This window comes from Neomonachus schauinslandi, chromosome 10, assembly GCF_002201575.2.
Source record: "Neomonachus schauinslandi chromosome 10, ASM220157v2, whole genome shotgun sequence".
NCBI lineage: Eukaryota > Metazoa > Chordata > Mammalia > Carnivora > Phocidae > Neomonachus > Neomonachus schauinslandi.
The window spans coordinates 88,217,037-88,231,371 of NC_058412.1; the positions used below are offsets into that span (position 1 = coordinate 88,217,037).

Below are 14,335 nucleotides of genomic sequence, written 5' to 3' on the forward strand. Positions count from 1 at the left end.
GGTAAACATCACCCAGTCAACACAACTGGATGGATGGATGGGTACATCCATTTTCACTGGGCCCAAGTCTGGATAGTGCCTGCTGCCTGACTCAGGGGGACTGGGATATGTGACAGTCCGTGTAAACAAGAAGGAGGACCACCCACATTCACTGGGAGCTGAGTGGGGTTCTAAGCCCTTCCCATGAAGTGGTACCAATTACTCCTCACAACCCCCCAGTGGACCATGGGGCAGCAGTGGCTGAGCCACACTCTGGCCCTCAGAGTCTTGCTCTTACACGGGACTCCATGCTGCTTCCTGCCATCAAAAGTAAAGCCTGGGAAAATAAATGGGGAAGAAGGGAGAAATGTTCCTTACAGAAGAATTCCAATGAATGTACGCAGATGGAACGCGTGGGACAGAAAATCACCAGGAGTACAGCACAGTGTAACTGCCGCAGAAAACAGCCACCGCTGAACCCTGAAACCAGCGGGCACAGCTTTACAGACTAAGGGGTATCTGCCAGCCTCCAATGTCTCCCCCAAAGTATTTATCAATTATCATGGTGGTGTTAACAGATGTCCGAAAATTCTGATATCCTTCCCCCCAGCAGGTGGTGCCCAATCCCCTCCCCTGAGGGGGGCTGGATTAGGGTGACTCCCATCTACTGAACAGTCTGGGACGGGAAACCGTAACTTCACAGGGGAGGGACCTGGCTGTGCCACCTTCCTCAGGTGACAAGGATAATACCATCAGTGCCAGGTTATGGTGATACGCTGTGATGAGAAGGTACTCTGTGGTATTCTTTCCAAGCCCCCCACCCAGACTGATTAGGAAAGAGCCTTGGACAGGCCCCCCTCTAAGGGTCATTCTTATGAACTGCCTGGCCAGCATTCATCAATTTGCCAAGGTCATGAAAGACAAGGAGAGACCAACAACCATCGCAGATGGGAGGAGATTAAGGAGACATAAAACTAGGGGACCCCGGATGTGATCCAGAGACAGAGATAATATTAGAGGAAAAAGTGGTAAAATCCGAAGAAAGTGCTGAGCCAGTGCCAGCTCATTTTGATAACCGTGCTATGGTCATGCAAGGAGAGAGTGCTACACAGTACTCCACACTATCTTTGTGATCCTCTGCAAATCTACTCTTGCTCCTAAATAAAAAGTTACAAAGCAAAACCAGGCCTTGAAAAGGGGTGTGTCCATGAGTGTGTGCACATGCACAACGATGAGTGTGTGTGTGTCTCGGATTCAGATATGAATCCATGGGAAAGTATGGACTGGACTGGACTATGATTTTTTCTTTCCTGCAGGCTAAAATTTTCAAAATGCAATTTAAAAAAAATCAGTTTCCTGCCTGCTGCAGGATGCAGGGAGAGAATTCACTTTCCACAGACTGTCGGCAGGGCTTCTCGGCCAGGGTTTTACTGGGATGTCCTGCCTTTACAAGGCAACCTGCCTGAGCCACTCTGGGACCCGCATTCCATGCAGTGACCCTCTTTAAACTATGTGTCTTTATACCCCATTTAGAATTCTGACCAGCAGCTGACTAGAAACCTTTTAAGAAAATTGCACGGTTTCAGTTTCAGCAGTGTTGCCCTCTGGGTTTTTACAGCTGTGTTCATACCATTATATCACACGTTCATGCAGCAGTTTTTAAACAATTCTCCTCAGAACCAAGAAGCAGCTTCAGAGGGTGAGCCAAGGTAGAAAGGGGCTCCCAATTTGCAAAATACACAGGTAAGGGAACAAAGAAAATGGAGGTATCCAATGTCAATGGATTGGAAGGCTTACCACTGATAAGATGGCAATACTTCCATAATGGATCTACAGATTCAACATAATCCCTGTCAAAATTCCAGCTGGCTTCCTTGAAGGTTGATAAACTGATTCATTAGAAGGATTAGGTGGATCGATCAGATGGAAATGCAAAGGATCTGGAATAGTCAAAACAATCTTGAAGAAGAAGGACAAAATTGGAGGACTTACACTTCTTAATCTCAAACCTTATTACAAAACTACAGCAGCAAGACTGTGTGGTACTGGCTTAAGCATGGACACACAAGGCAATGGAATAGAGGCCCCAAATCAACCCTCACATTTATGGCCAACTGATTCTCAACAAGCATGCCCTGATAATTCAGTCGGAGGAATAATCTCTTTAACAAATGGTGCTGGGACAACTGGATATCCACATGCAAAAGAATGAAGTTGGGCTCCTACCTCACACCATATATGAACATTAATTCAAAGTAGATCAGAGATCTAACTGTAAAACCATGCAACTTTGAGAAGAAAACACAGAAGTAAATCTTCATGACCTTGGAATAGGCAATGGTTTCTTTTGTATGACATCAAAAGAAAAAACAGATAAATTAGACTTCATTGAAATTAAAAACTTTTGATAACGTGAAGAAAGTAAAAAGGATGGGAAGGAACAGAATGGGAGAAAATATTTGCAAATCATATAACTGACAAGAGATTTGTATCTAGAATATCTATACAACTTAATAAAAAAAAGACAACCCAATGGTTGGTTGGCAAAGGATCTGAACAGACATTTCTGTAAAGAAAATACACAGTGCCGGGGCGCCTGGGTGGCTCAGTCGTTAAGCGTCTGCCTTCAGCTCAGGTCATGATCCCAGGATCAGCGGGCAGCCTGCTTCTCCCTCTCCCACTCCCCCTGCTTGTGTTCCCTCTCTCTCTGTGTTCCTGTCAGATAAATAAAATCTTAAAAAAAAAAAAAAAAAGGAATCAAGTACCAATATATGCTACAATAAGAAGGAACCTAGAAAATATTGCACAAGATGAAAGAAGCCAGTCACAAAGGATCACATATTATATAATTCCCTTTATAAAATATAGATAACCCTATAGAAAGAAAGTAGATTAGTAGTTGCCCAAATAGGAGTGGGTAGGGAGTTTGGGGTGGGTGACAGCTAAAAGCTGTTGGGTTTCTTTCTGGGGTAGTGCAAATGTTCTAAAATTGACTGTGGTGATGATGGCCCAACTCTGTGAATATATTGAAACCAATGAATTGTATACTTTAAATGGGTGAATTGCATGGTATCTGAATTTTTATCTCAAAGCTGTTACCAAAAAATATAAAATATTAGGGGTGCCTGGGTAGCTCAGTCAGTTAAGCATTCAACTCTTGATTTCGGCTCAGGTCATGATCTCAGGGTCCTGGGATTGAGCCCCGTGTTGGGCTCCGCACTCAGCGGGGTGTCTGCTTGAGGATTCTCTCTCTCTTCCTCTCCCTCTGGCCTTCTCCACCCCGTGTATGCTCTCTGTCCAATAAATAAATCTTTAAAAATATATATATACATAAGATAGTAGAAATAATGAACAAAATTTTGACAGAGTACAGTAAAATAAATGTTGTACATTAAGTAGAATACTTCCAATTGTAAAGATGATAGAATAAAAATGCTTCTGCCCATTTTTCCCTAAAATACACTGATGGGAAGTCAGAACAGGGAGAACTAAATTAGAAAACTGGCTCTCATACCTCTTTACCACCAAGTTGCAAGGGGAGGACAAGGGTGATTGTCCACTGCTGGCCTCTGCTTTTCTCAAGCCGAGGAATGGATAAAGCACTTTATACTCACATGCATGTGCACTCACACACACCCACAGATGCATGCATTCGTGTACACAGCCACACATGGACACATGCATGCATGCACACTCACATGCACTCACACCTGTACACAATTCACGCACTTGCACACATGCACTCACACATGTGGATACACACAAAAACATGTACACACTCATAAATCTGGGGACCAAGGAAGGGCTGTTCGCTCCAGGCTGCACACACCCTCCAGGTCCCTGTCCCATTATCCAGTTGCAAACAGCTAGTTCAGGAAGAATTCCCTCCACTCAGGGAGATGGAACTCAGGATCTACATCCTGAAATTTAAAACAGGAAAACTTGCCCCTTTGGGGCTGCATGGAAAATAAATAAATAAATAAATAAATTTAAAAAACAGGAAAACAGAACAAGGAAATAAAATGGGCAAACAACACCCAGCATTTATCAAGAGACAAATACAATGTGTTAGTACAGACTAATCCAAGATGTCAAGAAACACTGATAAGGTAACAAAAGGACAGCACCAAGCCCCGGGAAGAAAAATAAGAGATAAAACCGCCACAGAAACGGAGGTACCACTAAATGCAAAACAGGGGCAAAGCTGGAAACAAAGACCTGGCTGGAAAAGTGAACAAAATGGGGGAGAAGCATGAAAAAGATTGGAGAGGAAGATATCCATATGGAATACAAAGACTACCTAACATCTGCTTGATTAGTGTCCCTGAAGAAAGGACCTGAATAAAACATTAAAAACATTTTTTCAGTATATAATTGAAGAAAACTTTCCATACACAGCTAAATCTACAAATTCAAAGAGAATGCATACATACAAAAAAACCATGCCGAGTTCCGTCTTTGACAGACTTTTCTCACTTTCCTGAGACTTTTCTCATCACAAACTCAGCAGTGCAGTGAGTGAATCCACAGCCATGCGGAGGACAGCTGCTGTCACCACTGCTCATGGCTCATTGCTTCTTCTCAGACCCTATTTACTCTGCACTTGAACTGAGTTACTGTCATACGGGGTTTCCATAGCACTGCGCCGCCACTCCCTCCAGACGGGGCTTAGCCACCGGTCAGAACACCAGAGCCCAACAAAACCCAGCTGTCGAGAAGAGTGTGAGTGAAGGTTTCAAGCACAATCATGTCCTTTTCCTATGTACACACGAAGGCCTGCTTCGTAACTACTTTTGAGGTTCTCCCCAAGAGGCTTCTTAACAAGTTGGCACTCAGGAATATGATCAAGACGTTTTTATGTTGCCTTTAACTAGAATGTGTATTTTTATTTATTTATAGAGAGAGTGTGTGCGCACATGCACAATGTGGGGAGGGGCAGAGGGTGAAGGAGAGAGAGAATCTCAAGCAGGCTCCACACCCAGCTGGATCTCGTGACCCTGAGATCATGACCTGAGCCAAAATCAACCGTCGGACACTTAACCGATGAAGCCACCCAGGAGCCCCATAGAAATATGTATTTTTAAAGTTGTAGTTGTAGTTCCATCTCTGCTAAAGTTTCTAACTTTTAATTAGCACTATGAAACAGCTTGATTATCTTTTTGTAAGGGATGGGTACCGAGGCATACAATGTTGGGCCTCATCTTAAAATCTTTCAGTCTTTCTTTTTCCTCCCAAGTTGAGCACAGATGTCAAGGGCTCTGTAGTTTATTTAATTCTGCAAAGAGCTCCAGGGAGCCTCCCAATGCACCTCTGCATAAGAGGGGAGCAGAAGCAGTGACACTGGGGCTCCCCTGGAAACCACCCACCCACGTGGGCTCTACGGCAGGCACTGCTGATCTGCCCAGCTCGAACTCTGCACTCTGGCCTGTGGCGTGTTTTCTGGTGTTGCTGTGTAATTTGTTCTAAGAACTTGTATAATTTCTTCAAATGTATTGAAATGGTTTCCCCCAGTTTCCTTAAGATGGTTCAGAGTAAAGGCAAACTAAAGTAGGCTTGCTAGCAGCACGGCCCAAGGAGATGCACACACTTTTGAATCGCACATGCTCAGGTCCAATCCCAGATCCTGGCCTGGCCAGTCGGGTGGCCTAGATCCCTTCACCTCTCTGAGAAACACCATGTCTACCCTAAATACAACAAAGGGCTAGCTCTGAACTCAGGCAATATTGGTTCCCTTGCCAGGCCAGATTTTCAGGGAGAGTAATGGAACCTAATTAGCAGGGTGGCAATTTTGGACAAAACCACCTGAGGGCTCAGGCTTGGCGTAAGAAAAAGCGTAGCGGGCTCACCTGCAAAGGGCCAGCTCCTCAGTGTCCCCAAACTCTGCTGCTGCTGCTGCTACAGGACCAGGGTCATCCCAGGTCTGGCCCAGCATCTTTCCACCCCTCCTAACCCCAGCTTCCCCAGCCACCATTTGTGCAACTGTGGACAGGGCCGCCCAGCTCAAGGAGTGCTGGCTGAAAAACCAGACGCTCCCCTTCTTCAGCCTGAGAGAGACAGGGACCCCTTTAACCCCTCTACAGCAGCCTGGGGGCCTGCCGCCTAGGGTGCTGAGCTGGGCTGTTGACTTTCTTGTATGGTCCCTTCTTGCAATACCACTGTAACACATATTAAGTGGCTTAGAGGCAGCCTCATTTTTTTTTAACTGGGTTTATTTATTACATGCAAAGCCTATACCAATAGGTAACATCACAGAAAAACATAAAGCTCCCTGACATAAAGAGATGAAAAGATGCGCAACACAAATACTACACAACACAGTAATCTTCTGAAGACAATTTAGGAGGTAAGGAACTAGAATTGTGGAGCTGGAGCTGAATAGCAACAGGCAGAGCCTCATTTTCTCTTTACACAACGTTGAGTCATTAACAGAACTGGACTTTTACAGACCGCCAATTTCTTTTCCCTCTCCAAAAGGGCTGTTGAGAGTCTTTGTTTAACAGAAGGCTCTGAATGCTCTGCAGGAAAAGGAAAAAAGAACTTCTCCAACATTCAGGGCACCAAAACACAGACTGGGGCAACTGTTTTCACCGAGAAGAACCAGATTCTGGCCAGAAATGTGTCAGCCGCGCCCAGGAGAAGGCAGCAGCACTCCCCTTCTCTACCAGACTCTGTGCGTCTTCCCACGCTAGCTGCCACCTCGCCGTGGCTAAGCAGGCAGAGTGGCCCCCATGGCAGACTGCCAGCTCCCTGCCAGACAGAGACCACTGACCCAACAAGAGGCCAGCTCTGGTGGGCTCCCCAGCCTCTCCAAAGGCACCAGGGCCACCCTGCCCTTGCCAGCCCAAAGGGGAGACTGCTAGGGGGCAGCAGTCTCCACGCCCCCCCCCCGCCACCACACAGCTGAGGCTCATCCTAGTATTCACTGGCCATGTCACAGCACCCATTCTGCTGTGTCAGAGGGGTTTTTTGGAGGGTCACACGGACAACAGCTTTATGAAACCCCTACTGTTTGCCATAAGGATGTTGAGCATTATCTCGTCTTTTTTTTAAATGATTTTATTTATTTGAAAAGAGAGAGATCGCACATGCGCACATGGATGGGCAGAGGAAGAAGCAGACTCCCCACTGAGCAGGGAGCCCGCTCTGGAACTCGATCCCAGGACCCTGGGATCATGACCTGTGCTGAAGGCAGACGCCTAACTGAGCCACCCAGGCGCCCCTATTACCTCATCTCTTAAAATCCCAACCTATGATGTCACACTCAAGCACTTTCTTTTAGGATTAAGTGCCAGGGAAACTTGGCTTCCTATGAGTAACTGGCAGATTTCTGTCTCAGTGTGGATCACGGATTTCCTTTTTCACTTTAGGTACTGGTACCTTGGACTAGAACACAGGTCTGTTTACTCAAAGTCAATTTGGAAACCGTAAAATATAATAATAGAATCTAAGAACTTACAGGGATCACAGAGATCACTCAGCTCTGCAGGGAACAGATTTACTTTGTGCTCCATGACATTACATTTTACAGTCCCCTGCCTTCCGCCTTCCATGCTGTTAAGCTCTACAAAATATCTACTCACTCCCATACCAGCGCCAATCATGCAAGTCTCCTTATCACAGCTAGAGAAGCCAAAGCCTAATCAATTTATGTGAAGTGATCTGGAATATTTATAACCTGTGTGGTCCTAGTCAGCATTTTAACTGAGCTACTTCCACCTTTCATTTTAAATGATGTTTCAAGGCTAAGAAGACACTCAGCTAGAACTGAAAACACATGTAATTCCTACACCAGGAGATCCTGTCCAAGACACAGTTGACCAAACTTCTCTGTAGTCTGATTACCTTGCTAAATTTGTGTTCATTTCTCTTCCCTTTACCGCGTCCTTTTTTTTTTTTTTGAAAGATTTTATTTATTCATGAGAGACAGACACAGAGAGAGAGAGAGGCAGAGGGAGAAGCAGGCTCCCCAAGGAGCAGGGAGCCCGATGTGGGGCTTGATCCCAGGACCCTGGGATCATGACCTGAGCCAAAGACAAATGCTTAACCATCTGAGCCACCCAGGCGCCCCCCTTTACTGTGTCCTAAGAACCCCATCCTGTATAAGGTAGGGAAAAAAAGTGAGTTATTGTCTGTTGCTGATTTGCTTCATGTCTCAGAATGTGCGGATTTCTAAATGGCTTAAAGCTTTGATTTGTTTAATGAAAAATTAGGTACAATCTGAAAAGACATAAAGTTCTCCCTATTGTCTTACTTGTATTTCTTATTAGTTGGGCAACTGGCAAAGCTATAGGAGATCCGTAGGTGGCAGCACCATGTCAGTGTGAATGTCCTGGGTTTACTCATTCATGGTGTTTGTCTAACAGAGTCTCCCTGATTTTTGGAAGCACACATTTACATTTTTAAGGGTAAAGGAGCATCACGTCTGCAACTTACTTTGAAATGGTTCAGAGAAAAAAATGTATTAATATATATAGAAAGGGACACAAGAAGTGTGTTAAAATGTTTAATGTTTGGGAATTGCATGAAGAAAGGGAATTTACTGTATTATTTCTGCAACTTTTAAGTCTGATGTCATATAAAATAGAATTTTTTAAAAAGTCATTTACAAAGGGCTGGGATTCAGAAGCGAGGTCAGTTACGATATTTCATAAAAATACAAAGGGTCAGGGGCGCCTGGGTGGCTCAGTCGTTAAGCGTCTGCCTTCGGCTCAGGTCGTGATCCCAGGGTCCTGGGATCGAGCCCCGCATCGGGCTCCCGGCTCAGCGAGAAGCCTGCTTCTCCCTCTCCCACTCCCCCTGCTTGTGTTCCCTCTCTCGCTGTCAAATAAATAAAATCTTTAAAAAAAAAAAATACAAAGGGTCAGTCCTTGCAGCCATCTAATACCAGCACCTGGTGTTAGAGCTCTCCAGAGAAACAGAATCAACAGGATATATATATAGATTTATTTTAAGGAATTGGCTCACACAATTGTGGAGGTCTGAGACTAAAATCTGATGAGGGAGGGGGGACCGCATTTGCAATCCAAAGGCAGTCTGCTGGCAGAGTCCCTTCCTGATGAGGAGGCATGAGCATGGTGGGTGGGGGTATCAGTCTTTGTTCTATTAAGGTCTTTAACTGATCGGATGAGGCCCACCCACATTACAGAGGGTAATCTGTTTGACTCAATGTCCACTGACTCAAATGTTAATCTAAAAAAACACCTTCAAAGAAACATCCAGAATAGTATTTGATCAAATTTCTGGACACTGTGGCCCAGACAAGGTGACACAGTAAATAAACCATCACAGCTCTTAAGAGCAGAGCCAAACTGTCTTCTTCGAAAAATCATAGCACACCCTCTGAGAGCCTTCTTAATCTCATAAAATGATGGCTTAACCCTACCTTCCACTTGGTGAGCTGTCAGGTTAATCAGCAACACAAAACATCTGTCCATCGTCAAGCTTCTAGCCAGAGAAAATAACTGAGCTATCTGGTATCAGGGAAGCCTGCCCAGGGGATACAAGGTCAACTTCACAAGACAAGTGGAAACATATCAAAACTGGGTGTGTTAAAAAGATTCCAGTGGCTGGTCCCATCAGTAAAAGAAAATCTTGTAAGTGGAGACTGTAGGCAGCCAAGGCTGCAAAAACACTGCTCTAGATCATCTTCCTTTAAGTCCTGAGTCCAGCCAAACCATAAGATTAATCGTATTCATTATGATTATCTTATTAGAAATATTTAAGACTGCAATTTGGGCCAATGGTGGAGCTCTCTTTCCTTAATCTACCATCATGGCTATGCCATGAGCTTATGGCAAAGAGCCATTAGTAAACAGACTCATCCACTGCCGGGATGTAGTAGGCCAGCTGTCCGCATTCTACCCTACCCACTTTAAAATCCCATAGAAGGTATCTCACACCTGCTCATTCTAGCAATTATCACAGAGATCCCATGACTCCCATAAGTGGACATGAGCTGCCATTTGCTTTGGTTGCCAGAACTTACATCTGTACTTTGTGTCCTGACCTTGCCCTTGAATGCAACCTGTTTCCCTACCCTTACTCTCTGGCCCCAACCTTCTCTTTGAGGTCTTCTATTAGTATGAACCTTCTGTGTCATGCCTTGCTTAAGCATTCTCTGATTCTTTTACAGCAAAGATGGAATGTCAATATAAAATGGAAACATTTTATAAGCAAACACAAAGCCACAACTTTTTAACATGGCAAGGGACCTCAGAAATGGATTACCTCGTTCCACCCACTCACCCTCCATTTTAAAAGATGAAAAAACTGAGGCCAAGCAAGATTAAGAAATCCAGCCAAGTTCAAGGTCTCACAGATGGAATGGTGGAGCCAGGACTAAAAAGAGCTTGGACTCATGTAAGCTGTCCCTCCCCATCCAGCTCTTTTCTATTCCTGAATTCAGGGTGGAATTCCAGCTCTGGAGTTTTATCCCATACTCCTGGCCTTGCCATTACCTCGGCGAATCCTTGAACCATCTTCAGAACTAAGCACTGCCTCCTGCCAACCGCCACCCTCTCAATTTTAGCCAGGTTTTTTGACTTGATTTGCCATGCTAATTCCCTGAAAAATCTTTCTCTGAGCACAAGTTTCATTTGTTTCTGCTACTGCCAAAAATAGAAGGCTAAAAGGGTTCTGAAACAATAGGTACAGCACGATACTATTTTGTATAATAAAAGCAGTGTTGCTACCAGTGTAGAAAAAAGATGTAGGACACAAAATGTTTATAGCATTTATCATGTTATTACTCGGTGTTGAGAGAGATTAAAATTAATTTTTTCCTTCCGGCTTATCTGTTTTCCAATTTTTCCTCCAATAATCATAACTTGCATAATTGTCTGGAAAACAAAAATTAAGTAAAAGCACTCTAGTTTATTAAATAGAAATCATTCAGCTACCCCAATCAGAAGTGCAGTGGTACAAGTCTCCGAGGTCATTCCCAGGCTGGGGTGCAGCTATGCAAGATTTTTATTGGGAGCCTACCTCCCGTCAGGTTCTGACTCTTGTGGGGCTTGTTTCTGGTCCATTATAAGCAAACATGTAACCTCTGCAGAAAAAGGAGAGGAGGAGCTTATTTTTCAATGTGAATTACCCAGACTGAAACACTTAACTTCCAATTTTCTGTTTTAAATGGCCTTCCTAAACAGAACACGCAAACAACCTTCCACTTACAGGCTGTGTGGTTTCTTTAAAAGACAAAACTTTCCTCCCGTAGTCACCACAGCAAACAATCAAAACTCAGACCTCTCCGTGAGGACTGGGAAAGCCGTTTTGTTAGAGGGATTAATTCTGTTCATGAAAGGTTGCTTCTGTAATCCCTGAGCCTCACTGTCCTTTTCAGGATCTAATTATATGTAAACACTCTAATGGGAATGCAAGGTTTTGGGGTGTGTCCTGGTCCAGGTCCAGGAAAATGTCCTTGAATGTGCAAAGCTGTACCCTTGTCATCTGCTACACTGACAGCAAAAATGATGTTGCAAACCAGAGCTCTGCCATCAGCAAAGGATTCTGGGGGAGCCACTGCCTCTTGGCTAGTGTCCCTGGCAAAGTCATCCTAAGCCCCTGTTGTAAAAACCCGCTTTACCCATTTGGTGCCACTTCTTTCTACGCTGTCTTGCATACTAAATGTGAAGGAGCCCAGTTGGTATTCTAATAAATCTGTCCTTCTTACCATCTCTATTTTAGAAAAAAGAGTGCCCCAGAGTAAGTTTGGAAAAGCAATCAATCTCACTCTTAGCAATTATTAAACATTTAATGCCTCATGAAAATACTCTAAAATACGATCAACAAAGCAACTACCCACTGCCTATGTGTATACTGCAAATCAAATCTTTGCAAACTGGCTTCAGGCCTGCAAGTGTGTCCTTTCTTCGCCAGTCACTCTACCTTAATATCATGGAGTCCAGGACAATATTCTCTACAGTCAAGAGCAGGAAGAAAATTCCCAAACAGAGAGCAGATGGGTGGCCAAGAGTATGATAGGCCTATCAAACTACCAATGGTACTGGAGAAGCATATTTACTAACTTGGAAAGCTACTGAAAAAGTTACAAATGTCAATGAATGAAACAGAAAAACCACAAAACTGTACATGCAATAGACTTTTAAAAATGTGTATGTAGGGCGCCTGGGTGGCTCAGTTGGTTAAGCGACTGCCTTCGGCTCAGGTCATGATCCTGGAGTCCCTGCATCGAGCCCTGCATCAGGCTCCCTGCCCGGCAGGGAGCCTGCTTCTCTCTCTGACCCTCCCCCTTCTCATGTGCTCGCTCACTCATTCTCTCTCAAATAAATAAATAAATAAAATCTTTAAAAAAAGTGTATGTATATTTAAGAATAGAAAAGGATCTGAAAGTACATACACCTTCATTTTAATATGGTTAAGAGTAATGGAGTCACATCAGTGACTTTTCTTTGGCCTATTTTGTCTTTTTCTGCCATAAGCATAAATTTCTGCAAAATATAAAAAGTAACAATTAATCTCTGTGATTAATTACTTAATTTCTGTGAACTTTAACCCAACAATGTCCTTCAAGGTAGGTGTGGAAACCCCTAAAGACTGAGCCTTCTTTGAGGGCTCCTTCTCTGAGCTCCTGACCCCTCCTGCTTTAGCAGGCATCCTCAATGATTTTCTTCCGATCACTGCCTAGCCAAAAAAAGCCCCACAATTCCCTGCAGATGACTGAGCTCACCCACTAACACCACCAAATTGCCCAGGCCTAGTTCCAGGACCCTGTTCTCTCACACTCTGCTGCAGAAAAACAGAAGGTGGGGGGCGGGGGCAGCGGAGCAGGAAGCACCGGGCTAGAAACAGGCTGGAAAATTCCGCCAGGACTCCAGGGCTCAGGAGTCGCGGGGAGCACAGGACTCCCGCAAGATCGAGCTCTTCGTGCAAAGGGTCTGCGGGCTCGCGCCTAAGCAGAGGATGCCGAGGCCAGGCCCCCCGGGGAGCCGAGTGTAGACAACATCCTAATCTGCCTACTTAGACGACCTCCTGACCGCCCGAATCCGCTCTGCGCCCAGGGTGGCAGGGCGGGAAGGACCGAACCAGGCCTGTGCAAAGCTGGCTGACCCCCGGGGAAAGGCGGTGGGAGAGACGTGACCCCAGCCGAGGCTATCCTCTTCGGCAAGAGGCCAGTGCGTGGACCACCGATGGGCTGCGGGGGCGGACAGAGAGTGGCCATGCTCAACTTAAAGACACGCCGCAAGCACTGGCCCTACGTGCGTCTTTCCGGGAGAGAGGCGCATCGCTCTGCTCTCTTCACATGGGCCCGTGGCTCGGGTAACCCGGCACAAGGGCTGCCCTTTTCCGGGGTGGGGCAGCGGGCGTGGCAGGATGAGTACAGTGACCCCGGGCAGGCGACCCGGCCTCACCTTGGGGTCGCGCTCGTAGTAGTGCTGCTGCGTGCGGATCCAGCGGCCCACCAGGTGGTCCCGCACAGTGTGAGCCAGCGCGAAGAAGTAGTCACGGGGCGTGGCCACGTTGCGGTCCTTGACCAGCGTGAAGTGCAGGTGCCGATTGAAGCTCTTCCGCACCTCGGCCACGTCGCCCAGCCCCGCGATGCCGCGCACACTGATCTGCTTCCGCTTCTCGCTGTCGGTCAGCGGCTTCGCCATCGCGCCGGCCGAGGAGGAGTAAGACGAGATACAGAGCCGGGAGGACACGCGAACACCGAGGATGCTGTGGCGGCTGTGGCGCCGGGCACTGCGGCGACGCAGCTAGCACGGGCCGCGCCTGCGCGATGTGCCGGGGCGGGGCCGAGAGGCGAGGGGGCGGGGCCTCCATAGGGGAGAGGAGGTAGGTGAGTCGGGGCCTCCGCAGACGCGGGGCGGTCCGAGGGGCGGGGCCTCCAGAGAGGCAGGGCAGGGTCGCTGGCCCAGGTGGTAGTCCTCGGACGTTGGCGGGGGCGTGCCGTTTCATAGGTGAGGAAGATGAAATGATTTACCCAGGCCAACCAAGAGCGGGGGCCTGCCCCCAAGATGGCCAAGCCCGGCAGGAGGGGAGGAGACTGGAGGAGCAGGAGGACTCGGGAGTCGGAGCGTTGATCTCGCCCCTGCCTGCCCCCCACCCCCAGGGCCATGTGGGGGTGGGGTGTACTCTGCTTTCGCGGCTTTCGGGATTTGGGGGCCGGCGTCCCTCGCCCGGCCAGGATCCCCGGCTGCCGCAGCTGGGATGCCCTGGGTGCTGGGGTGCGGCCGAGGCCTGGTAAATGGGAAGCGAAACCTGGTGCATGCTAGAAACGCACCCACCAACGCCTGGTGGGCTCAATCTCCTGAATTGGGGGCGGAGTGGCTCTGAAAATGACAGCTAGGAATGTAAAACTTTGTTCATACTGAGAAATGCCAGCCTGCCTGCAACC

The 14,335-nt window shown here is 46.7% G+C and overlaps 1 protein-coding gene across 5 annotated transcripts in view; it reads right to left on the minus strand.

Annotated features, from left to right (window-relative positions):
• The window catches only part of PYGB (glycogen phosphorylase B), a 63,887-nt gene extending 50,181 nt beyond the window's left edge, over positions 1-13,706 (minus strand). For 3 of the 5 annotated variants that reach the window (XM_044919133.1, XM_021700646.2, XM_044919134.1), the window contains exon 1: positions 13,350-13,705. In XM_044919133.1, the coding sequence (XP_044775068.1) occupies positions 13,350-13,592 (243 nt within the window). In that variant the 5' untranslated portion in view covers positions 13,593-13,705. Of the gene's footprint in view, positions 1-13,349 lie in introns of all 5 variants that reach the window. The other 2 variants (XM_021700647.2, XM_044919135.1) reach the window with 2 other exon arrangements.
• Positions 13,707-14,335: the final 629 nt, after the last annotated feature.